The 25,628-nt window shown below is 41.6% G+C and overlaps 1 protein-coding gene across 1 annotated transcript in view; it reads left to right on the top strand.

Annotated features, from left to right (window-relative positions):
* Positions 1 to 25,628, top strand: part of LOC140195227 (serine incorporator 1-like) — a 93,016-nt gene that overhangs the window by 11,539 nt on the left and 55,849 nt on the right. Inside the window, exons 2-4 of the mRNA XM_072253233.1 lie at positions 5,562 to 5,723; positions 16,060 to 16,250; positions 16,706 to 16,785. Of these exons, the coding sequence (XP_072109334.1) occupies positions 5,562 to 5,723; positions 16,060 to 16,250; positions 16,706 to 16,785 (433 nt within the window). The remainder of the gene's footprint in view (positions 1 to 5,561; positions 5,724 to 16,059; positions 16,251 to 16,705; positions 16,786 to 25,628) is intronic.

The raw sequence follows: 25,628 nt of genomic DNA on the forward strand, positions 1-25,628 counted from the left end.
ACTTAATCTTCTCTGTGTGTGGGAATTTTTATTTCTCACACTAAGATCGAGGTCTCACTGCAGATGGATTTTGCATGTTGCATGAAAGGGGACCTCACATTCGGATGTTTTGCTCGAGAAAATCAAGTATTAGGGCAAATGTAAATCCTGTCAGAAAACGGTGAGGCAAATTTCCAGTTGGTTGAATCTCAGAAATGTATGAATTTTGCTCTGCTTAAGTTCATTTTCAACAGCACAACATTTTACTTTCAGGGTGATATGATTGAAAGTGTATCACATTAACTTAAAGAGGCAAATAAACATATGGCAGGATTAGAAGTTTGGATGGGCAAAGATGTTGATGTTTGCTGTGAGAGGGATACATATTGGAAGTGTATCACATTAACTTAAAGAGGCAGTTTTTGGATGCAGTTGCAGAGATTTGATGCAGTTTATGGATGTCATTATTCCCAAAGACGTTCAGCAATTTTGGCTATTATCGAGGCAGTTACTGGGAAATTGAGATGTTTTAAAATTCAAGGTAATTTTCAAAGTACATTTATGTCACCATATACAACTTGGAGATGTATTTTCTTGCAGGCATTCACAGTTAATGCAAAGAAACACAATAGAATCAATGAAACACTACATACAACACGACAGAAAGTAAACGATATGTAAAATGCAAAAAAAAAGCAAAATAATAATAAATAAGCAGTAAATATTGAGAGCATGAGATGAAGAGGCCGTGAAAGTGAGTCCATAGGTTGTGGGAACAGTTCAGTGTTGGAGTAAGTGAGGTTATCCCCTTTGGTTCAAGAGCCTGAGATTTGGCGTGCAGTGAGATTGAATCTGAATTTGTGAATGAACTGGCAGGGCTAGGTATGGAAATTAAAGGATACAAAATGTAGAAAAGTAATTCTATTCTCTGTACCTTTCCTAAACTTTTGAAAATTGTGCACTCTCTTTACAAGATTGTCAACTATACTGATTCTGTCACCTGATCATAAAGGAACTGCAAACTCAAACCATATTGATGCTTATTAAGATGCTAATATCCTAAATGTGATCTATGGGTTAGTACTAACATCCCCTTGTCCATCTATGCCATCAGGAATGTAATTCCAGTGGTAGCAACCTATGAGGTATCTATTGATGAAAGGGAATGAGGATTTCTGGGAGCAAGGCTCAGAGTTGGCTTCATTACAGGTTGTGCCTCTTGGGTTCAGGGGCAACTGGCTATGTTGCAGATACACCAATCATTTGTACAAAAATATGGACAGACAATTCAGAAAGAGCAACAGCTTCATCAAAATAACTTTACAAGCATTTGTAGATCATTAAGCTATGGTAACTTCTGAATGTCAGATGAGCAGAGAAAATTAACTGGCCAAATTAGGGCTAAACCTGGGAAATCCCTCTCAACCCTTAAGTCAAAATATGGATGTATAGTAATCATAATTGTTCATGATGCAAGCTCAACTGTCTGTAAGATAGTTTCAGCAACTGGAACACCTTGAGATATATTAACCATTTAACACTTCTACTGGGCCTTAGCAATTTATTCTTGAAGGTGATGTCACTGATTAAATAAATACATTCTGGCATTCATGTTAAATCTTGCCTTTTACATTTGATATGGATATTCTTTGGTTCCAGTTTAAGTGGTGCTGGTGCTGGCAGCAAACTCAGCTATTAATTACCTTATTACTCACACTTTTTCTCGAAAGCCATCCCTGCAATCAATAGCTTGTCACTTCGCTTTTGGATTTGAACTTCTGAACCCCCTGTTTTTGCGGTGTGATTTGAAGATTCAAAGGTGCAGGGTAGTCATGGTGTAGTATGCAAGGGCAGAATTGAGGCAGTGGAGCCCGGACCCAAGAGCAAGGAGCAAGCCAATGTTTGGCTATTGCTGGAGCAGACTTGGAGGCGATTCGAAGTGGCAGAAGCAAGGCAGGGCAGAGTCCAGGTGGTAGGCCATGCCCAAGAGCGAGGAACAAGCTGATGTTTACCAATTTAAGCACAAGGCCAGATTGGAAAGGTGGGTTATGGGCTGGATCGAGGTGGCAGGGCCCGGGCCAGAGACTATATCGAAGTGGCAGGGCCCAGGTCCTGAGCTACATCCATGTTATCAGTGAGTCTTTGTATGAGTTCCAACAGAGTCTGTCTCAATTCACAGAGCTCCTTCTGTTGGCTGCATATCATAGAGAGCAACTCCTCCTGTTGGTTTGCGTTGAACTGGTTCTGTTGTTCTGACCTTGGGGGCTATGTGGTCTCCCCATCTTCCTTTTTACTTTTCCTCTTCAACTTTGGCAAGGATATTGAGATATTTTTGATTTACAGTTTTTACCTGGAAGTTGATTAGAGACAGATTTTGCATCACAGCTGCACGATGTGGAAGCAAGATGGGCGACGACTTCTTCATGATCACTCTGTTCAGCACTGGCATCCTGACTGATGTGCTGGTGTAGCTGGTAGGGATGTCCATGGAAGCTGGAGTTCTTGTGCTTCTCTTGCATGACCTCTCTGGATCTCTCATAGATGCTGTTATAAGTTTCTCAAGTTACATCGGGTAAGCATCCGAACCCCTCAAAGACATCTGCGTATTTTTTATTGAGTTTTGCATGGTCACCTTGGGTCTGTAAAGCCACTACGAAAACTCTTTCCTCCAGGTTGAGCCTTTCGCATGTAATCAGACCTAATATTGCCGGTATGCTCTTTCAACCATCATTAGCTGTGCCTTTAGGTTCTGTCCCTTGTGCCTGAAGGTCGCTATACAGACTTCTCTTACTGGAACATTCTCTCCAGTATAGCCTGTCACTTTTAACTTCACTAGGTAAATCGTACTCCTTACTTTGAGAATCTTGTAATCATCCACCAATAACAGATTTACCTGGGCTCCAGTGTCAAGCTTGAATGGAATTACTGTCTCATTCACAGTCATTGGAATAATCCATTCTGTTCTATCAGCACCAGCAGTGCACAGAGAATGTGCAAAAACTTCCTCAATTTCCTCATCAACAGCATGCACTTTCCTCTTGGTAGCACCAGCTTTGCAGAACTTCGAAAAATTATTTTTCTTCCCAAAATTATTGCAGCACTTTCCATAAGCAAGACATTTTTTTGGGATGTGCCTACCTCCACATTTGCTGCATTTACAGTTTGATTCTATCTCTTTGCTATGCTGTTATTTTGGGAAATGCCTTGTGCTCTGCACCGTTGTTTTCACAACATGCTGTGTTGTTTCTGTATTGTGCAGCTCCTTAGCTTGTGCTCGTGTGATCTCCGCTGCCCTGCAAATATTCACAGCTTTTCCAGTGTCAAATTTTTTTTCACAGGGCAAGTTTTCTCTGAGCCCATCATCTGGGATTCCACAAACTATTTGGTCTCAGACTAGTGAGTCTCTCAAGTCTCCAAATGCACAAGACTTACTCAGTGTGTGAAGCTGAGCTAAGTATTGGTCAAAGCTAACCCCTTGTTTCTGTTCACAGGAAAATAATTTACACCTTGCAAATGTGATGTTTTTACTTGGAAAAAATAATTCTCAAATTTTTGTCAATTTAATGTTTGTCTCATTAATTTGAAAGCTGTTGTAGATGTCCAAAACATCTGGTCCATTTATGTGTAGAAACCTAGATGCTTTCAATTTTTCCTTCACCTCGCCGGCTCTGCTCATGCTTAGTATATACTGAATCGCTGTTTGAAGTGTTTCCAATTATCAGCTAAATTGCTGGTAAACTCCATAGCTGTGGGAGGACTTAGATTATCCATTACAGAATTTTAGGGCTCTCACCTGGTACTCTCTTAGTGAATCCGGTGAACTTTGGCAGCTTCAAGATACAACGTGCTCTCTGGTCCACAGCTTCTCTCCGTCGGAACCTAGTGTCTCTTTTTTAGTCACCTCTGGCATTCAGTTATTAGTATTTAGTATCAGATTTAGATTTCATACTGATTTCTGACACCATAATATGTTTGTTCTTAATAATGACAAATTTGCATGGGTGAAAAGAATTAACACTCAGTTTATTTGCAGAATGGCTTCAGCTCAACCACATTTTACTCGGGACACTCCTGCCTACCAAGAGTGTGTATGACCTGTTCACCAATGTCACTTCCAGTTCTGGCTGAACCGCCCGCACTGCACACTGGGAGCTAAAATTCTTTATAACGTGCACACATAATAACACACTTCACAGCCTGTGAAAGCCTCTTCAAAAGAAACATGTCAGCCAGTTTTTCTGTGGTGTCATTGTATTAACGGACTGATAAATATTGTTGGCTTGCTGAGGATATGATTAGCTTCTAAATAAAAAGGGAATTGGATGCAGTTCAGATAATTCTGAAATGAGCAAGATGTGACCTCAGGTTATTACTATAAAATCAACAGATGCCAGAGATTAGTCCAAATGGAGGACAACTAGAATAATATCAAAGAGATCACTTTGTTGTCCTACATTGTCAGCCAGGAATTCCACTTGTAGAGAAAGCACATAGTCAGAAAGTAGTCAATGTAAATAAAATAAGAATTCTTCAAACATATTGCATTGCTCCAGTGCTGTCTACGAGGACTTTTGGCTCATGAAGTAAACGATAATGCATTTGCATCTTGAATACTGGGTTCAGATCCAGGTCAGGATATTAATGCCTGGCATAGTTTGAGAGTTGCTGGAAAACCCATTACATTGCACTCATTATATCGCAGTTTTTGTTTACTTTCTCACAAGTATCTCTGGACTGTATACTCATCTGTTCACTGCTTTCCTGATCAACATGGATTATATTTGCTTGTAGTTTAAACTTTCAATTAAGCAGAACCCATTGTTTATAGTTAATGTTCACACTTGTACATCGTTCCCACTGCCCTTGCCAAAGGGGACGCCAGTGCCTTTAAACACCAACAAGCTATGATCCTGTAAAACAACTGATGTCAATGCTAGCTCTCTGGCCATGAATCCTTTTGTATCAGCGTGCTGCCGAGTACCAGAGGCAAAATTATATCGCCAGAGTTCATAGAAAAGTGGGTAGGCTTCATTCTCCGGACCATCGGGCTCCTCATAGTCAGGGTTGCAGCCTCCAAATATATAAAGTTTTCAATTATTGGCAACACAGCAGTGCCCACTTCGAGTGGGTGGAGCTACATGACCCGGCGGCCTGGCCTGCAGCCTCCCCTGGGGCGCCATGGTAACGTAGTGGTTAGCACGATCCTACTACGGTTCGAGGTGTTGGAGCTTGGAGTTCAATTCTGCTGTCATCTGTAAGGAGTTTGTCCACCCTACCCCCCCCCCCCCCCCCAATGACCACATCGGTTTTCTCCAGGTGCTCTGGTTTCCACCTACAGTCCAAAACCATACCAACTGGTAGGTTAATTGGTCATTGTAAATTGTCCCATGATTAGGCTCAGGTTGAGTGCGGTGGCATAGCTCAGAAGGGCTTACTCCACGCTGTATCTCTAAATAAATAAAAAAGAATAAATAAAATGTCTTATTCTGGTTAAATGCTTTGCTTTGCTCCAACTTTGGATCTAGGTTACAGAGGTAATATACGTACTATGTTAAAATTAATTCTTATTTTCTTGTTTACAGATCCCATGCCTGTGCAGTGGTGCTCCATGTCTGGTGTGCTCCTGTTGCCCGACCGGGAGGACTTCAATTGTAACACGACTGGTGTATACAACTATACTATTAATTGGTACATGTGTTGCTGGCATCATGCTTGTTCCTGGGGTGGAAGATCAATTGATGAAGGTATGGTGCAGGATTATACTTATGAACAATAAGTTATTTGTCTGAAATGATAGTAGATGGAGGGAATTATCCCTAGACGCTTGTTAAATGGAGAATGGATTTCATGAACGTGGTTCATGGGTTGCCCACAAACTTGGTTTCTGCATCAGTTTTTAAGAAGGTAGTTTAGAGGGTGCCCATCAGGAAAGCCACACTATCTGAGTGTGCCTGAAATAACCTGCAGTGCGCAACCTTTTTGTGCTGTTCGTCACACAATGAGCAATACGACAACGTGATGTTCTAAAGGCAATTTTCTAATTTCAGGGGGCTGTAGTATTTCTTCCCAGGCATTTAAAAAAAAAAGGGAGAAAATGATGCCTAATGATACTACATCGCTAACTAAAGCTGTCTTCATGAAATGGGTGAAAACTCCTTTAATGTTTTTCCAAAAACATCTGAGACATCATTTGATTAGTTTTATTTTTAGATTAGATTAGATTATTAGATTATGAGGACATGCAATCCTCTTTTATTGTCATTTAGTAACGCATGCATTAAGAAATGATACAATGTTCCTCCAGTATGATATCACAGAAACACAAGACAAACCAAGACTAAAAAACTGACAAAAACCACATAATTATAACATATAGTTACAACAATGCAAAGCAATACCATAATTTGATAAAGAACAGACCATGGGCACGGTAAAAGATTTTTCACATGTGTGTTGAAAATCATAGCATTCGGTGAAATGTGTTGTTTGCGTCAACGACCAACACAGTTCGAGGATTGTGCTGCCATGCTTCCGGTGCTAACGTTGTATGCCTACAATTTACTAATTCTAACCCGTGCACCTTTGGAACGTGGGAGGAAGTCAGAGCACCTGGAGGAAACCCAGGTGGACACGGAGAACGTATATCTCCTTACAGACAGTGGTGGAATAAAACACAGGTCACTGGTGCTGTAATAGCTTGTGCCTAACTGCTATGCTACTGCGCCAGCCTATCTTATGAGGATAATGAACATTCTTGTCTGATTTGACTTGGTTTAGTGGATACAGTTTGGCGTACATATACAATGTGGTTGGAAGTATTACATGGATAATAAATGGGGCTGGAGTCACACAACATGGACAAAGTGGATTAAGGCATGGACAGAGTGGATGTGGCAAAGTTGTTTCCCATGATGGGGGAGTCCAGTACGAGAGGGCATGACTTAAGGATTGAAGGGCGCCCATTCAAAACAGAAATGCAAAGAAATTTTTTTAGTCAGAAGGTGGTGAATCTATGGAATTTGTTGCCACGGGCAGCAGTGGAGGCCAAGTCATTGGGTGTAATTAAAGGCAGAGATTGATAGGTATCTGAATAGCCAGGGCATCAAAGGTTATGGTGAGAAGGCAGGGGAATGAGACTAAATAGGAGAATGGATCAGCTCATGATAAAATGGCGGAGCAGACTCAATGGGCTGAATGGCCGACTTCTGCTCCTTTGTCTTATGGTCTTAACACAGATCCTTCTATGCCCCATGACCATGTCAGCCTTCAACTACCCATCTACTCTGTTCCAATATTTCAACAATAGGCCCGTGACTTTCCAAGCCTTGGCATTCCAAGTGGTCAATTAAATGCTGTGAGAGCACTTAACTCCACCATACCCTCTGACAGGGTATTCCCGATTTCTACCACCCTCAGAATGATAAACATTTTCCTCACATTCTTTCCAAATCTCTGAACCCTTGCCTTAAACCTTTGCTCGCTGGTTATAAACAGTTTTGCTAAGGGATTAGAAAGTTTTTCACTATTTACCCAACCAATGCCTCTCAAGTTTTTATTTGTAATCAGGCCCTCCTACAGCCTTTACCACTCAATGTACCCCAACCAGTGTCTTCTCACAGATGCAATGTTCTGTCCCAGACAACATCCTCAGGCACCTTGTTTGTATCTCTTTTACAGTGTAATGACATCCTTCCTGTGGTGTAGTGATCAGAATTGTGAATGGTATTCTGTCATTGGCCTAAGGTATAGTTGTATCATAGTAGATATAAAGCTTGGCACAACATTATGGACTGAAAGGCCTGTACTGTAATAAAGTATAGGGGGAGGTTAAAGGTAGGTTTTTTTTAAAATCAGAGAGTGTTAGGAACACATTGCTAGGGGTGGTGGTAGAAGCAGATACACTGGGCACTTTAAACAGGCTCTTAGATAGGCACAGAGATGATAGAAACATGGAGAGCTATGTTTCCATGGAGGGAAGGTTTAGATTGACCTTAAGAGTCTTGTTACATACACCTGTTAGGGTGCATTCTCCAGTTACCTTATAAGGTAACCGTAGTCTTCAGCCAAAAGCAGATGTCATCAGGTGGTTCCCAACCTTCTCCGAGTTTCGACCCTTAACCACGACACTCTCCAATTGGTGGGCCGGCAGTGGTGGCCAAATCACTGTCCATCTGCTCCTGGCTTCCAGCTCCCCTCCTCTCGCCTACTCCGAATCAAACAAGAGGCTCATTCTGCCTCTTCCCCCATCCTATGAGCTGCTTGTTTTTTGCTCCTTTTGTCCAGCCCCAGATCTGACAACAACCGCCATGCTGATTTGGCTGGGAAACCTCTGCAGCCGATCTCCACAGGGAACAACCATGCCTGCCATCCCTTGTCTTTACACTCCTGCAGGAAGGGCTGGTACTTCAAGGCCTTTCTCTCGTGGGCCTCTTCCCATCCCTCCTCCCATGGCACAGTCAACTCAACCAGAATTATTTTCTTGTCTTCAGTTGACCACAGTACAATATCCAGGCGTAGGGTTGTGTGTACCACATCTGGGAACTGCAACCTCCTTCCCACATCGACCCTCATCTCCCAGGACCTGGCCGTTAGCAGCAGATTGGGCTTTGATTGTTTGATTACGAAAGGCCTAGCTCCCTCTTTGATGAAGGTGATGGCCTTCCTCATATCTGTGCCAGCCATCCTCTTCTTGCATCTCTTACGCTCTAGTGTGTCAGCAAGAGCCAGAAACACCTTATCATGGCACCACCTGTACCGTCCTTGAGTTAGAGCTTTTTTACACCTGGACAGTATATGAGCCAGTGTCCCCTTTTGACCACAGAGCTTACGGTTTGGGTCCTCTCTCATCCCTCATGTGCACAGATGTAATGGTGAAGGAAGGGTGTCATACACGGATCGCAAGAGGAAGGAAATACGGAAGGGCTCCAGTCTCCATAACTCTGCCCATGAGATCTTGCGCTTGGGCAGATCCCATTTTGTCCAGGCACCCTGAGATCCTTGTTCCACTGCCTTTGAAATCCGCTTCTCTTCCTCATGGATCCGTACTTCTGCCTGTATCATGTCTTGCCTGTTCCTTATGCTTGCGTTTCCCCACTTCTGGAAGTGAACTGAGCCGAGACCTTGCCGCCCGATGCAGGGGTTGCCGATGATATCTCACAACTTCAGAGAACATACTGCCTCCTCCACAGCTGCGCTGGCTGCCCAATTGCGCCCAGATCTGGTTGTAATGCCTGCTTGCTTTACCAAGACGTCATTGGAATCTCTCGAGCTTAATAAACCTTGCATTTTGCCACCTTGAATTCTTCCACAACAGATGACAGGGGAAGCTGCAGTTGCCCAGAACGAATGTAGAGGCCCACTGAAGAGAAGCTTGGGGGAACTCCCAACCATCTCCGCAGGTGCTTGTTGGTTTTCCTCTCGATGCCCTCTACGGCAGTCATGGGGAACTCATAAAGTGTGAAGAGCCAGAGACGCCTGGGGAGAATGCCGTATTGGTACAACCAGGTCTTGAATTTATCGGGAAGTCCAGATTTGTCGATCTTCTTCAGCCATTCTTCTGTCTGCTTCACAGCATTGGTGACATTGGCCCCATCTGTCAGTGACATATTAAGCCACTTCCCCAAGCATTTTATCGAGTTATCTTCAATGGAAGGGTTGACCTCACCCTGAACCTGGAGGCTAAACTTGCTAGTAACTTTGCCCTTTCTGATCACCATGCACCTGGACTTCTGAGCCTTGAGGGACATCCTTGCCCAAGTGGCTACATTACCCAGGGTTTCCAATACCCAGCTTGCTTGAATGTGTGACATAGTTGTTATAGTTATGTCGCCCATGAACCCTTCAAGGTGCTGCCTAAAGAAGGAGACATTTATCATTTAGGACACTCACCGTCCAGGACATGCCCTCTTCTCAATACTAGCATCAGGGACCTGAAGACCCACATTCATCTATTCAGAAAGAGCTTCTTCACCACGGCCATCGGAGTGTTGAGTGGTCCACTAACCCTCATTAGTCCTCTTCCTACACTATTTATTTTGTAATTTGTTGTCATCTCTGTTTTTGCACCCTGCTGCTGCCACAAACCACCAAATTTCATATCATTGAAGACCGTGGTGATAAACCTGATCCTAATTGCTAAGGGGAGTCATTGCTCTAAAAGAAATAGATCCATACATTACAACACTATTTGAATTTTATGAGGAAATACCAACAATTTCACATAGAACCTCCACTATTTCCTTATAGAAGTGCCAGCAGATTGACATTTTGCATACCTCTGCATCAATGTGGATGTCCCAGACTTGCTAATCACTATTCGCTGGTGCTTTGTTAATTGCATTTGACGTCAGACACCACATCACTACAACCTCAGACTCCCAGAGCATTTGTAGAGACGCCATGCCATTTATGATGGTGAACCTGCACTAGCACATTGGGAATGGCCTAAGAAATTCTCTGACATTGATATCAGAAGAAGAATAGGGCTAAGTATTAGGAGATCTGACATAATTGCAAAGGAGTAAAGTAGGTGGTAGAATTTAGATTATTTCTTTTTAAGTTTAAGTATTTTAAGTGTTTCAAGTTTTTAATTTGTGAAATCATATGTTGTAAATATTTCATTTTTAATATTTTGAATGCTATGTAAACTCTTGGGTGGCGGGATGAAGATATGTTTGTACCAAAGGAGGTTTAAGGTACTCCTTCCCTCTGCTGGCCTGCAGGTTACCCTTGGGCAAGGTGTAGCATCTGCTTAGCAGGTTCCCCTCACCCCCCCCTCCGCCAGTCTGAGTCACATGAAGCCATGCGAGCAAGTGGTGGATGGTCACATGAGCAGCTGGTGCATATCACAAGTCCTGGTTATGCGACCACAGACGCCAGGCATACAACCTTCAGAGTATTGGTGTCATCCATCTGTAAAGACACTGCCCAGAAGAAAGCAACGGCAAACCACTTTTGTAGAACAATTTGCCAAGCACAATCATGGTAATGGAAAAACCATGATCGCCTATGCCATACAACATGGCACATAACAAATGAACGAGGTAAACTCAGACAACACACACAAAATGCTGCAGGAACTCAGCAGGCCAGGCAGCTTCTGTGGGAAAGAGTATAGTCAACGTTTTGAGCCAAGACCCTTCAGTAGGACAGTCATTGCAGAAGTTGATGATATAACCAGAAAGCACCCAACTGGCTAGAAATACTGGCCCTATACCCAGGTGCAATCTGCTAGACATTCAAAGCAGGTTCTGCTATGACAAACTCCTTGACAATATTATCATATTCATGAGTAGTACTTGAAACAGTAAAAAAAAGAATTGGAATCTAGTTCAAAATCCAAACAACTCTTGAATATGCAAGAAAAGATTACCTTGAGGGCAGGAACATTTATTTGTAAGAATTGTTATATTTGGGGAAAATAATCAGTGAGTACGTGAAAGAGTTTATTGCATAGAAAGTTATTATCACCCAGTAATATTAATCATACCAATGGAAATCAGAAATTCTAATTTGTCAGGTTTTCCATTATTACACATATGGTACAATACTATTAAAAGTGGCAGCACATCGATTAGAAATTGAATAAATTGTGGCTGAAAGTTTGTGACATTGTGTGTAGACTTATAAAATTATATAATTCTACAGCACAACTGGAGCCCATTTGTCCCATTCCGTCTATTTGAGGTCTTTGAGGAACTAACTGCTTTACTCTTTCTCTTATATAAGTCTAATGGCAATAGAGCAATAGACCATAAATTGATTTAAAATGTTGGGTTGTACTACCCCCTAATAAACCAGATGCAGCTTCCAAGAGTGAAACAAGTTTAAATCTGCCATAAATACATCAAGCAATGTAAGGCACTTCCATTTACAATCTCCATCTCCCATGAAGAGTTTCAGCTTGAGATGCACTCAGCGCTTTGAGTGAGATTCACTGAACATGGTTTTATTAATGCAATTGCAAATGGGGCTAATGAACAAACTTAAAATTCATGTCTAGGCAATGGTTTGATTATTAAAAATTATAAGTGATACTGTAGAATTATTTCTAAAATACAAAAATGTGGAGTGGCTGGATGTTCGGTAAACTGAGCATCCTATTAAGTATCTCTTCATTTGTGTAAACTGCTGGGTTGCTAATTATTTTGAATTTGGGAGAAACAATTTTCAATTAATCTTATTAGCCATCTTTTATTTACTTTTTTCCATTCAACCTAGCTATCAGCCAACTAGAGTCATTGAGAAGTACAGTGCAAAAACAGGCCCTTCGGCCCATCTTTTCCATGCCTACGCCCATCTACTTGGACCGGAACCACAGCCCTCCATACTCCTACTATCCATGTACCCCTTCAAACTTGGTTTAATCATTGAAATCGAGTTCGCATGTACTACTTCTGCTGACAGCTCATTCTACACTCTCACAATCCTCTTAGTGAAGAAGTTTCCCTTCATGATCCCCTTAAATTTTTCACCTTTTACACTTAACCCATGGCTGCAGTCCCACCCAACTTCAGTGGAAAAAGCCTTGCATTTACCCTATCTATAACCCTCATAATTTTGTATATCTCCGTTAAATCTCCTCCCAATCTTCTATGTTCTAAGTAATTAAGTCCTAACCTATTTTCTACCCATTTTTCTAGCTTATGCAGATCACTCTGCAAGCCATGATAGCCTTCTTTGCTGTCCACTACACCCCAATTTGGTGTCATCTGCAAATTTACTAATCCAGTTAATTACACTATCATCCAGATCGTTGATCATAGATGACAAGTAACAATGGATTCAGCACTGATCCCTGCGGCACACCACTAGTTGCGGGCCTCCAGTCAGCAAGGCAACCATCTACTATCACTCTCTGGCTTCTCCCGTAAAGCCAATGTCTAATCCAGTTTACTACCTTATCCTGAATGCCAAGCAACAGAACTTTCTTGACCAATCTCCCATGCAGGACCACATAAGATGCCATGCTAAAGTCCATTCAGACAACCTCCATTGTCTTGCCTTCATCAACATTCCTGGAAACCTTCCTCAAAAAGCTCTATAAGATTAGGTAGATGTGACCTATTGTGCATGAAGCCCTGCTGACTGTCCTTAACCAGTCCATCGCTATCTAAATACTTGTATATATAGTCACTTAGAATACCTTCCAATAATTTTCCCACAACTGATATTAGACTCACTGGCCTATAATTTCCTGGTTTATGTTTAGAGCCTTTCTTAAACAATAAAAATCATTGGCTATCCTTCAATCCTCTGGCACCTCTCCTGTCGCTAAGGATGATTTAAATATCTCTGCTAGGGCTCTGGCAATTACCTCACTTGCCTCCCATACAGTCCGAGGGAACACCTTGTTAGGCCTTTGAGATCTATCCACCCTGATCTGTCTCGGGATAGCAAACACCTCCTCCTCTATAATCCATACAGGGTCTATGAAGTTAATGCCACTTTGCCTCACTTCAGTAGATTCTGTATCCATCTCTTGTGTAAATACAGATGCAAAAAAATTTGCTTAAGATCACCCCCATCTGTTTTGGCTCCACACGTGGATTACCATTCTGATCTTCCAGAGAACCAGTTGTGTCCCTTATAATTTGTTTGCTCTGAACATAGCTGTAGAATCCCTTAGAATCATAGAACACTACAGCAAAGAAAACAGGCCATTCGGCCCTTCTATTCTGTGCCGAAACATTATTCCGCTAGTCCCATTGACCTGCATCCAGTCCATAACCCTCCAGACCTCTCCTATCCATGTACCTATCCAATTTATTCTTAAAACTTAAGAGTGAGCCCGCATTTACCACGTCAGATGGCAGCTCGTTCCACACTCCCACCACTCTCTGAGTGAAGAAGTTCCCCCTAATGTTCCCCCTAAACCTTTCCCCTTTCACCCTAAAGTCATGTCCTCTCGTATTTATCTCTCCTAATCTAAGTGGAAAGAGCATATTCACATTTACTCTGTCTGTACCCCTCATAATTTTGTAAACCTCTATCAAATCTCCCCTCATTCTTCTACGCTCCAAGGAATAAAGTCCTAACCTGTTCAATCTTTCCCTGTAACTCAACTCCTGAAGACCTGGCAACATCCTATTAAAGTCTTCTCTGCACTCTTTCAATCTTACTGATAACCTTCCTATAGTTAGGTGACCAGAACTGTACACAATACTCCAAATTTGGCCTCACCAATGTCTTATACAATCTCCCCATAACATCCCAACCCCTATAATGCTTTGACTTATGAATGCCAGGATGCCAAAAGCCTTTTATGCTACAGGTAGATTCTTAAATTCTAAAAATTTAATCTATTAAAAATTTATTCATTTTTTTTGTGGTGAAATGTTCGAACAAAATCCAAAATTTGTTTCTTTCCATTTTATTGTTCTAATTACATTCCATCTTACAACAATTACATAAATTTTTGTTTACCTTATGTTTTTCTTGTGGATGTTGTGTATCTAATGCTACGTTAGCTTATTTAGAACATAGAAACATAGAACATAGGAAACCTACAGCACAATACAGGCCATTCGGCCCACAATGATGTGCTGAACATGTACTTGCTTTAGAAATTATCTCAGTTACCCATAGCCCTCTATTTTTCTAAGCTCCATGTACCTATCCAAGAATCTCTTAAAAGACCCTATTGTATCCACCTCCACCACTGTCACTGACAGCCCATTCCACACACTCACCATTCTCTGCGTAAAAAAATTACCCCTAACATCTCCTCTGTACTTGCTTCCAAGCACCTTAAAACTGTGCCCTCTTGTGTTGGCCATTTCAGCCCTGGGAAAAAGCCTCTGACTATCCACATGATCATTGCCTCTCATCATCTTATAAACCTCTATCAGGTCACCTCTCATCCTCCATTGCTCCAAGGAAAAAAAACCAAGTTCATTCAACCTATTCTCATAAGGCATGCTCCCCAATCCAGGCAACAACCTTGTAAATCTCCTCTGCATCCTTTCTGTAGTTTCCTCATCCTTCCTTTAGTGAGGTGAGCACAGTACTCCAAGTGGGGTCTGACCAGGGTCCTATAAAGCCGGGTAGAAGGGGCTTATCAATCATGGTAGGCTCATCAAGGAGAAGGAAAGCTCTGATTTCAAGCCTCCACTACCTTGAGGGAATACCCACTCATGGACTCAATAAGGCAGTCCCACATTGAGTTCAGTGCTGACTGGCAACTGCTGTGACGCTGCTGGTACCCAACTAGTCTCTGCCTTTGGATTCATCAGTTACATGGAGAGGGGGAGTCTGCTGCATGGGCAACAGCTTGCTCTCGATATTGTACTGCCCTGGCTTGCGTACTTGCGTCATCAGCTAGGACGCAACATCCATGCTCAAACCTGACCAATGGGGGGCCACCTTCTAATGCTCCGAGCCTGTGGTGCTGCTGCAAGTATACTTTTAATTGCGCCTGTACATACACCTGCGTCTGCATTTGACAACAAACCTGACTTTGATGTTGCGTAGAAGGAATTTCTGTATCATCAGGTAGGCAAAAGAGTGATAGGTGTTGCATCCAGGGAGACCAGATGTATTGGCTTACGAGTCCATCAGAGATACGTTTGATCTGAGGTGGTGCAGGAAGAGAGTGGTGTAGTGATGGTCATTGCATGGCAAAATTTGAAATTATGGTCTAGATCCTGAAGAAAGTAATGAATCAAAGAAATTGTAAAACCTTTTCTGAACCCAGCTGGTGACCATCTTAGCAACTGACTGGAAAATCAGATTTGATGTTTTCCCTGAAAAGGAGTATGTCAATATTTTAAGCATCTGCTGCTCTAGTCATTGGACTCCTGTGCACATTAGACATATTAATTAACTGTACAACATCTCTGCGACCTTCAGCACAACTATTTTTGGAACCAGTTTTGGAAATCGCTTTGCATTGCCTGTAAGATGGGCAGTCAGCATATTTTCTGGTGCAAATGCATATGAGCAATAAAAAGGAATGAAATTTTATGCATGCATCTCTGAAGTATGTGGAATAAATATGTGACACAGATACTCCAGGCATTTTCAAAATATTTTAAATGGTGTTAGTCTCTAAAATAATGTCCCTGAAATATTGTCTTTTAGATTCCAGGATTCTGCGAGTTTGCTTCTAATACCCAATTGCCTGAAGAGAATCCTGCCATATGCAGAGTGTTAGTTGGTTACAAGTCTGTGTATCGCACCTGTTTTGGAATGGCCACTTTCTTTCTGCTATTAGCTTTGCTTATGATCAATGTGAGAAATAGCAGAGATCCAAGAGCCCTGGTACATAACGGGTAAGTTTTCCTTTGTGAGTTGCCTTTTGTATTAAGATTTGGATCAAGTTTTTAATCATTGCATTGGTTTTAAAAAGAATAGGCCATATATAAAGCCTCATTGTTGACAGAAATCCTTAACTGCATGCAACATAATTTGGAATTTCAATAATTGACTTAGGTTCATGGAAGTCAAAGCTCCTTTCATAGGTGTAGGATTCATTAAGAATTTGTCAATGCTTATTCTTTATTCTTTAGATTGCCAAACAACTAATATTAAAAGGAAATTCATTTTGTATAAAGTTAAAACACATATGAAGTGTGATTGACCTTTGTTAAAATAACCCAAATGTTTCTTTTACTTTTAGAGTATAAACTATGGCACATACTTAAAACATTCAGGATAGTATAAGAAAGAATACTGGATGATATAAACTCATTCATAACTAATAATTCCTTTAACATTTTCTTTTCAGTTTCTGGCTATTCAAGTTTGGAGCACTTGTTTCAATTATGGTTGGTGCATTTTATATCCCTGAAGGATACTTCAGCCGAGGTAAGTATAAAGTTGCTCATCATGAATGGACTTTAAAATACTTTATAGTACTTTTACATTCAGTATTTGAAACTAAGCCATGTAAAACTCATATGTCTGAAATCAAAGATACTCTGTGCCCCTAAAGCTCTGTGGAGTATTGTAAGTCAATTAGTGATTTTAAATATCGGTTGTAATGGCATGAAAGAAATATTTATGCTCTACGGAGCAAGATTGTTATGGTAAGTGTACATTGATGAAAGCAATTTGTGGTTACATCAGATTAAATAGTTTTAATGTTTGATTTCAGTTGTACGGTTTTAATTGGTTATACTATATGTGGCAGAAATAGGAAATATGATGAACAACCAGGCCACTACACTACTGTGGCACTCTTAATTTGTCAGAAAGTCCATTTGGTGGATCCCTTCTGATGAAGAAGAAGATGAAGAAGAAGTTCTTATTTGCATGGTTATACAATTTAGTAATTTATAAGACCATAAGATATAGGAGCAGAATTAGACCATTTGGCCTATCGAGTCTGATCTGCCATTTCTCAGCCCCAATTTCCTGCCTTCTCTCTGTTTCCATTCATGCCCTGACCGACCAAAAATCTATCAGCCTCTGGCTTAAACTTACATAAAGACTTGGCCTCCACAGCTGCCTGTAGCAAACAATTCTGCAGATTCACCACTCTCTGGCTAAAGAAGTTCCTCCTCATCTCCATTCTAAAAGAACACCCCTCTATTCTGGTCTTGGATACTCCCACCAAAGGAAGCATCCTCTACACATCCCCTCCATCAAGGCCTTTCAGAATTCGTTGGGATTCAATGAGATCACCCCTCATTCTTCTGAATTCCAGTGAGTATAGAGTCATCAAAGGCTCTTCATATGACAAGCTATTCAATCCTGGAATCATTTTTGTAAACATCCTTTGAACCTTCTCAAGATTCAGCACATCATTTCTAAGATAAGGGGCCCAGGTCTGGTCACAATACTTCAAGTGAGGCCTCATCCATGCTTTATAAAGTCTCAACGTTACATTCTTGCTTTTATATTTTAGTCCTCTTGAAATGAATGCTAACATTGCATTTGCCTTCCTCACTACAGACTCAAACTGCAAATTAACCTTTAGGGAATCCTGCACAAGGACTCCCAAGTCCCTTTGCACCTCAGATTTTTTTTGTATTTTCTCTCCATTTAGAAAATAGTCGACCTTTCCATTTCTTCTACCAAAGGACATTACCATACACTTCTGGGCATTGTATTCCATCTGGCATTTCTTTGCCCATTCTCCTAATTTGTCTAAGTCCTTCTGTAGCCTCTCTACTTCCTTAAAACTACCTGCTTCTCCACCTGCCTTCATATCGTCTGCAAACTTTGTAACAAAACCATCAATTCCATCATCCAAATCATTGACATCTAACGTAAAAAGAATCAGTACCAGTACATACTCCTGTGGAACACCAGTAGTCACCGGAAACCAACCAGAAAAGGCTCCCCTTATTCCCACTCTTTGCCTCCTACCAATCAACCACTACTTTATCCATGCTAGAATATTTCCTGTAATACCATGGGCTCATAGCCTGTTAAGCAGCCTCATGTGTGGCACCTTGTTAAAGGCTTTCTGAAAATCCAAGTACACAACATCAACCGACTCTCCTTGTCTATCTTACTTGTTATTTCTTCAAAGAATTCCAACAGATTTGTCAGGCAATATTTTCCCTTGAGGAAACCATGCTGACTACGGCATATTTTATTATGTGCTTCCAAGTACCCCGAGACCTCATCCTTAAAATTGACTCCAGCATCTTCCCAACCACTGAGGTCAGACTAACTGACCTATAGTTTTCTTTACTCTGCCTCTCTCACTTCTTGAAGAGTGGAATGACATTTGCAATTTTCCAGTCTTTTGGAACCATTCCAGAATCTAGTGATTCTCGAAAGATCATTATGAATGCTTCCATGAACTCTTCAGCAGCCTCTTTCAGAACTCTGGGATGTACACCATCTGGTTCAGATGACTCTTCTACCTTCAGACCATTCAGTTCTCAAGAGACTTCTCTCTAGTTATGGTAATTCCACACAGTTCATGCACGACACTTGGAACTTCCACCATACTGCAGATGTCTTCCACCGTGAAGACTGATGCAAAATACTTACTCAGTTCATCTACCATTTCCTTGTCCCTCATTAATACCTTTCCAGCATCATTTTCCAGCAGTCCAATAGCCACTCTCACCTCTCTTTTACCCTTTATGTATCTGAAGAAACTTTAATCTGAAGAATCTTTATCTGTATCTGATCTGAATCTGTATCTGAAGAATCTTTAATACTATTGGCTAGCTTACTTTTGTATTCCAACTTTACCTTCTCAATCACTTTTTTTAGTTGCCTTCTGTTGGTTTTTTGAAAGCCTCTCAATCCTCAAACTTCCCACAAATTTTTGCTCTATTATTTGTCTGCTGTTTGGCTTTTATATTGGCTTTGAGTTCTCTTGGTTGTGTCATCTTTTCATTAGAATACTTGTTCCTCTTTGGGATGTACGTATATATCCTGTGCCTTCTGAATCGGTTCCTTTGCTATGATCAATTATATTGCAGATACATACCATGGAGTGTGATGATGTCACTGCTTGTAAGGCATGACTACCACATGAAGTTTGGCTATACTTAGTTGTGATCAATCAGCTACTTAATATGTCATGTCTTTTTTGATTAGATCAGATTAGATTAGATTAGATTCAACTTTATTGTCATTGTGCCGAGCACAGATACAAAGCCAATGAAATGCAGTTAGCAGCTGACCAGAAATGCAAAGAATGGTGTTATTTACAAAATAACTGCAAATAAAAAGTAAGTGCTAAAGCACACAAATATAAAAGTACTGAGACAGTACAATATGGGTGCAATACTGCTTAGCACTGTGAAATGAGGTTCAGCGGGGTCACAGCCTCAGGGAAGAAGCTCTTCCTGTGTCTGCTGGTGCAGGAGCGGAGGCTCCTGTAGCGCCTACCGGATGGGAGGAGAGTAAAAAGACCATGATTAGGGTGAGATGCATCCTTGATAATGCTTTTTGCCCTGCCCAGGCAGCGTTTATGGTAGATGTTCTCAATGGTGGGCAATTGGGTGCCGATAATCCGCTGGGCAGTTTTCACCACACGCTGCTTTGCGGTCCAATACGGGACAATTGTCATACCACACTGAGGTGCAGTTGGTGAGTATGCTCTCAATGGTACAGCATTTTGAGTATCTCTAGTAGTCTGTCTTTAGAGATGAGTACCAGAGAATGGAACATAATAGAATCAACCAGCAGTTCATGAAGCGATAGACATGTTAATCATCAGCTTACATCTGGACTATGAAGGATTGCTAGGTATTCACAAGCATGCTGACGAAAGATTCTGGAAATCAGTATGTAGGCCCCATTGACAGGAAAGATGAGCATGGAGAGGTCATAGTTACAAAAACTTGAGTACAGCAAGATAGTATTTTTGTAATTTTTAAATATAGTATTCTTCCACTGAGGATTCCCTTTGTTGTGATGATATAATGTGCTTGTCCTAGTTCAACCTTAAATACCCCTTTGGAGAGCAACTGTTCTGTTTGTTGTCATTCACACTGCTGATCATTAAGCAGTTTATTATTGACAACATCCAGTGGTATAATGTCCATCCATGTTTTGTGTTTCTTTCATCCTTGGGCTTTATAGTTGGGGTGGAATTCAAAAGGAATCTGCCTCTTATGAGCATCACCACACAATCTACTCAATCCTGTTGGGGCTCTCTGCTGCAATTCATCTGCCTGGACAACAATGGATAATTTGTTGTCGCCTACTACACTGAAAAGAAATTACTTTTCCACCCTGCTCTCTCCTTCACATACTCCATCTCATTCTTTCCCTTGTCCTGATATTCTTTATGTCATGTCCATTCCTCCTCCCCACCTACATGCAGCTTAAAGCTCACTTCAAAGGTTCAAAGGTCAAATTTAATGTCAGAGAAATGTATACAACATACATCTTGAAATGCTTTTTCTTCACAAACATCCACGAAAACAGAGAAGTGCTCCAAGGAATGAATGGCAGTTAAACGTGAGAACCCCAAAGTCCCCCCCCGCAGCTCCCCCTTCCCGCACACAAGTGGCAGCGAGCAACAATCCCTCCTTCCCCCCACCGGCAAAAAAATGCACCGGCTACTGAGCACAAACGTGAGCTAAACGATTTCAAAAGAACCCTGAAAGGAAAAAATAAAGATATTAAAGGTAGAAAAAGAGTTGTTTCCAAAGATGCAAGCAAGGGAGTTGCCGTTAGGCGCCATCATCCCTCCTAAGCTCCACAGTTATTTTCTCTCTTTACCATTTCATTGTGAGGCCTGCACAGGCAGGCACCTCCCAATCTCCATCCAACTAACACGAGTCACCTGCCACTTGTTTACAACACGTCACCTGCAGCCTATTTAAACCCAGCTCTCATCCACAGTCCTTGATCATCCATCAAACTAGCCACTTCAAATAGTTGCTCCTATCCTTCTGTTCCCTTGCTGCCTTGTTGTTTTAAGTATCTGTTCTCTCTTGTTTCGTGGTCCCTCCTGACTTGTTATTTTTCAGTTTATTATTAAAATTATCACTCACCGCTAAATCGTCTCTGCTACTCTGCATTTGAGTCAACCATCCTCTATATTTGCTGACATTCAGAGTCTTTGCCCTAGAATGTTAACACTGTTTTGCTTTACTTTAATTTGCTTGACTTGCTAAGTGTTTCCAGCATGTTCTGATTTTATTCCAGATGCCCAGCATCAGTCTTTATTTTGATTTTTATGCAAGTCCCACCTATCCTTGGATTTCTCACTTGGCAGGTCTTCAAGGCTGTGTCAGATGGCTTGATTACCATGGTGTAGCATGAAACAACTTGCAGTTTCTTTCAAGTGGGAGATACTTCCAGTAAATGCATTTTTGGACTAGTTATTCATAAATAGGTTTGTATGCTAAACAGCCTCATGACATCCAATCTAATTAGATCTTGAAATTATTCCTTATTATTAATGAAACTGCACAGAAAGTGGTGGGCACAGCCCAGTCCATCACAGGCAAAGCCTTCCTTACCACTGAGCACACTCACAAGAATTGCTGCCACAAGAGAGTAGCATCCATTATCAAGGACCACACTTTCTTCTCGCTACTGCCATCAGGCAGGAGCTACAGAAATCTTAGATCTCACACCACCAGATTCAGTAACAGTTATTGCCCTCTAACCATGACAACCTTGAAACGGCATGGATAACTTAACTCATCTCTACTCCAAATTGATTCCACAACCTACAGACTCACTTTTAAGAACTCTGCAAATCATATTCTCAGTGTTATTTATTTATTTTTATTTGCATAATTTGTTTTCTTTTGTAAATTGGCTTGTTTGTCAGTCTTAATGTATAGATTTTCATAAATTCTACTGTATTTCTTTATTTTATTGTAAATGCTTGCAAGGACTTGAATCTCAATTTTGATACCAGTTGCTAGCATGTACCCGATTTCTTGTTCAACCATTTTACTTCTTTCTAAGTTCATTCTGTAGGGATGCTGTTTGATTGGCTTGGCTGAGCCTACAATTTCCGCCTCAGTAAATTTACCTTCAGCAAAAATTTCCCACACATCCTCTTTAAACGTTCCCTTGGATATATAATGCTGTGCTATTATCGCCTGTATTACCACTTTCCTCATTCTAGTGGTCACCATAAGGTTTAACTTTTGAGCAATTCCCAACAGCACACCCCTCTTAGCATCATCCAATTCTTCAGGGGTTGGTTCTACCATAAATCTTTCAATACTAGCCTCCATTTCTGCTGATTTTTCCACAGGACCAAATCAAAAGGGATTTTCCCCAATCAATTTGAATAAGCCCCCAAACAATTTGTTCAAATCCCAGACACAGGCCCCAATTTTAGGTAGTATGTGGTGATAATATTTACTTTGACTTTGACTTTAAATATACTTAACTTAGCCCCATAGTGACTAAATGTTTGTTTGCAAAAGTAAATATCATAACTCTCAATATCTCTTCAAGATTTTCCCTGTGTCCTTTATAGTATCTTATCTGTCGTTTGTGGTTCTAGGAGATTCACTGATGAATATGATGGCTGTAATGTGCATATACCCAATTAGCATGACTGCATTTCATCCTTCTTTGAATTCTTTAATACTACAATACTAGTTTCTATTGAATTGGACCATCATGTCATTGCACGGACAAAAGGCCCTGGTTCTGCTGTGAGGAGGAAGAGAGGGCATATGTAAAAATGATTAGCTGTTTGTAACATGTGCATCAAAACATACAGTGTCAAAACATACAGTGAGATACATTTATGACCACATTGTCCAAATGTGTGCTGGGGGAGCCTGCAAGAGTCACCATGCTTCTGGCGCCATCATGGCATGCCTTCAACTTACTAGTGCTAATCTCTACATCTTTCCCATGTGGGAGGAAACTTGAGCCCTTAGAGGAAACCCACGCAGTCATGGAAGGAACATATATACCCCTTACAGATGGCAGTGGGTATTGATCCCAAATTGTTGATCAATAGCTATTACCATATATTGATAGCTATTAAAGTAAACATTGGTAGTAAATCCTTCCTTGTCCTCGTTGACCTTTATTGCAATTCTTGAGTTTTAGGATAAATGTTCAAAGTGGGGTCCCAGAGTGGTACAGTATTTCCAAAGATATTACAAGTATACAAGATATTACTGTACTAGTGAATGATATCCATGCCCAGCACATGGAAATTATCCACATAGTGATGGTGGCCAATGATTGCTTGTTGGTTCCTAAGGTTGTCATAGCCAGGGGTGGTAGTGGGGATAAGCTCCCACTACCTATAAAGTGCTCCTATGGCGTGCCTCTCTCACAGCCTCTGACAACCAAGTCCAACTCTTGGCCTTCATGTGTGGCTTCACTACTAGGTTCGGCAGAATTATTTCTACTGACAAGAGATGGGGCAAAGGTGGACCACTGGCACCTCAAAACCAGTTGCTTCAGGCAGGTGGGGCTCATCAACCTTGGACGGGAGCCCACATATGAGAAGGAAAACTCTGATTTTAAACTTCCACTGCCTTGCAGCCATACCCATCCATAGGAAAGGCTTTGGGAGTAAACCCTGAGGAAAAAATCCAGAGCCGGGGCCCCTAAGGCAGTTTGATGTTGTTTACAACTTCACTCTGGCAATCTCTGTGACAACACTGGTGTCAGCTGTATTGGCACTTGCCCTTCCCTTGGACTCATCAGTGACATGGAGAGGGGGAACCCGCTGCATGGGCAACCGGTTCTTCAAATCTTCCCGCCCAGGCTTGTGTCCTGGAGAGGACACAGTCCACCAGAGGCACAAACCCATGATCCCCTGGGATCGATGTCTATGTCAGGTCACTAGTCTGAGTGCTTACTGGTACCATGTAACCCAGTACTACCTGTTGCATGGTCAGGAGGTCAGTGACTAAACCGGCTCCCCCACCAGGTTTGCCTGCTGAGGAGGGTGGCTAGACACCCTGCAGGATGAAAAACAAGACCTGTCAAAGGGCGGATGAACCCTCTCGTGGGGTCAGCGGCCATCTAGCAAACTTGTGCAGTGAAGCGCGGAAAGGGCATCCCTTGCATCGAAGCTTGGTCTGGCCATTCACTGCAACAGAACCTCCCCCAGACGTCTTGAATTCCATCATGTCTCTGGATCCGGGAGGGGATGTTGAGAGGGTGGGTCTGGACCTATGCAACCCCCTACTCACCTAAAATCCACTCACGCACATGCTGTTCCTTTCTGAGGAGTGGCGTACCACCCCACTAACTGACTGAAAGGAACCATCATCATCCTCTGTGATGGATAGCCAGAGAGAGAGAGACAACTACTATGGCTACTTGTCGTGGTCTTAAGTGTTCAGGACATTGATATCTCCTGAGGCCGCTCTCGGTGTGTAAGAACTACAAGCACAGCTGTCCACAGACGCACTGCAGACATGGTGTTGGCCTGCTCGTCCCTTCCTTTCAGGAACAGAGTGGTTGGAGATGCTGCCATTTGAGTCATGTACCAATGCAGAGGCTCTGTGATCAGTTCCTGCTGGTCCCAGGCTTCCAAATCAGAACCATAATTATTATCACTGACTACCATGATGTGAAACTTGTGATTGTGTGCCAGTAGTACAATGCAAAGATATAAAATTGCTGAAAATTACAAAAAATGCCATAAGACTTTATTAAGGCCTTTAGATATATTGCAAAACTGCAGCAATCTGTCTTCATCTATAGAAATCTCTTGTAATACTCTATGTACTGTTCTGTTTCTGCCCCCTATCCTCCCTTGCTCAGCTTTTCCAGGAAATCAGTTGAACTTCCTTATGTGTGTTGAGCCTTCTGAAACTACTTATTCATCTTCCCCCAGTTTCTAGTTGTATCCATGCAATGCAAGCTTTAAGACATCTTGTTACTGAAATTTCACCAAGATTTCAATTGCCTTCCACTGACAGAAGACCAACAGAATATGTAGGAAAATGGCAGAAAGATCTTTTTCACCATTACTTTGAAGATCCCCTGTTCTTCTTGTGGAGTTGAATGCTGTTAAATTTTAGGTTCTGCTTCAAGGACTCTGCTTTAAGCTAGGAAATAGTACTTTAAGTGATGATGAGTTTAGTAGGTTAGATTATTGTTTCCAGACATATCTTCGAAGTTCAATGTAAGTTTATTATCGAAGTATATATATGTCACTATATACAACTTGTGTGCGTGTGGCCAAGTGGTTAAGGCGTTCGACTAGCGATCTGAAGGTCATGAATTTGAGCCCCAGCTGAGGCAGCGTGTTGTGTCCTTGAGCAAGGCACTTAATCACA

This window comes from Mobula birostris, chromosome 1 (assembly GCF_030028105.1).
Source record: "Mobula birostris isolate sMobBir1 chromosome 1, sMobBir1.hap1, whole genome shotgun sequence".
In the NCBI taxonomy this organism is placed as follows: Eukaryota; Metazoa; Chordata; class Chondrichthyes; order Myliobatiformes; family Myliobatidae; genus Mobula; species Mobula birostris.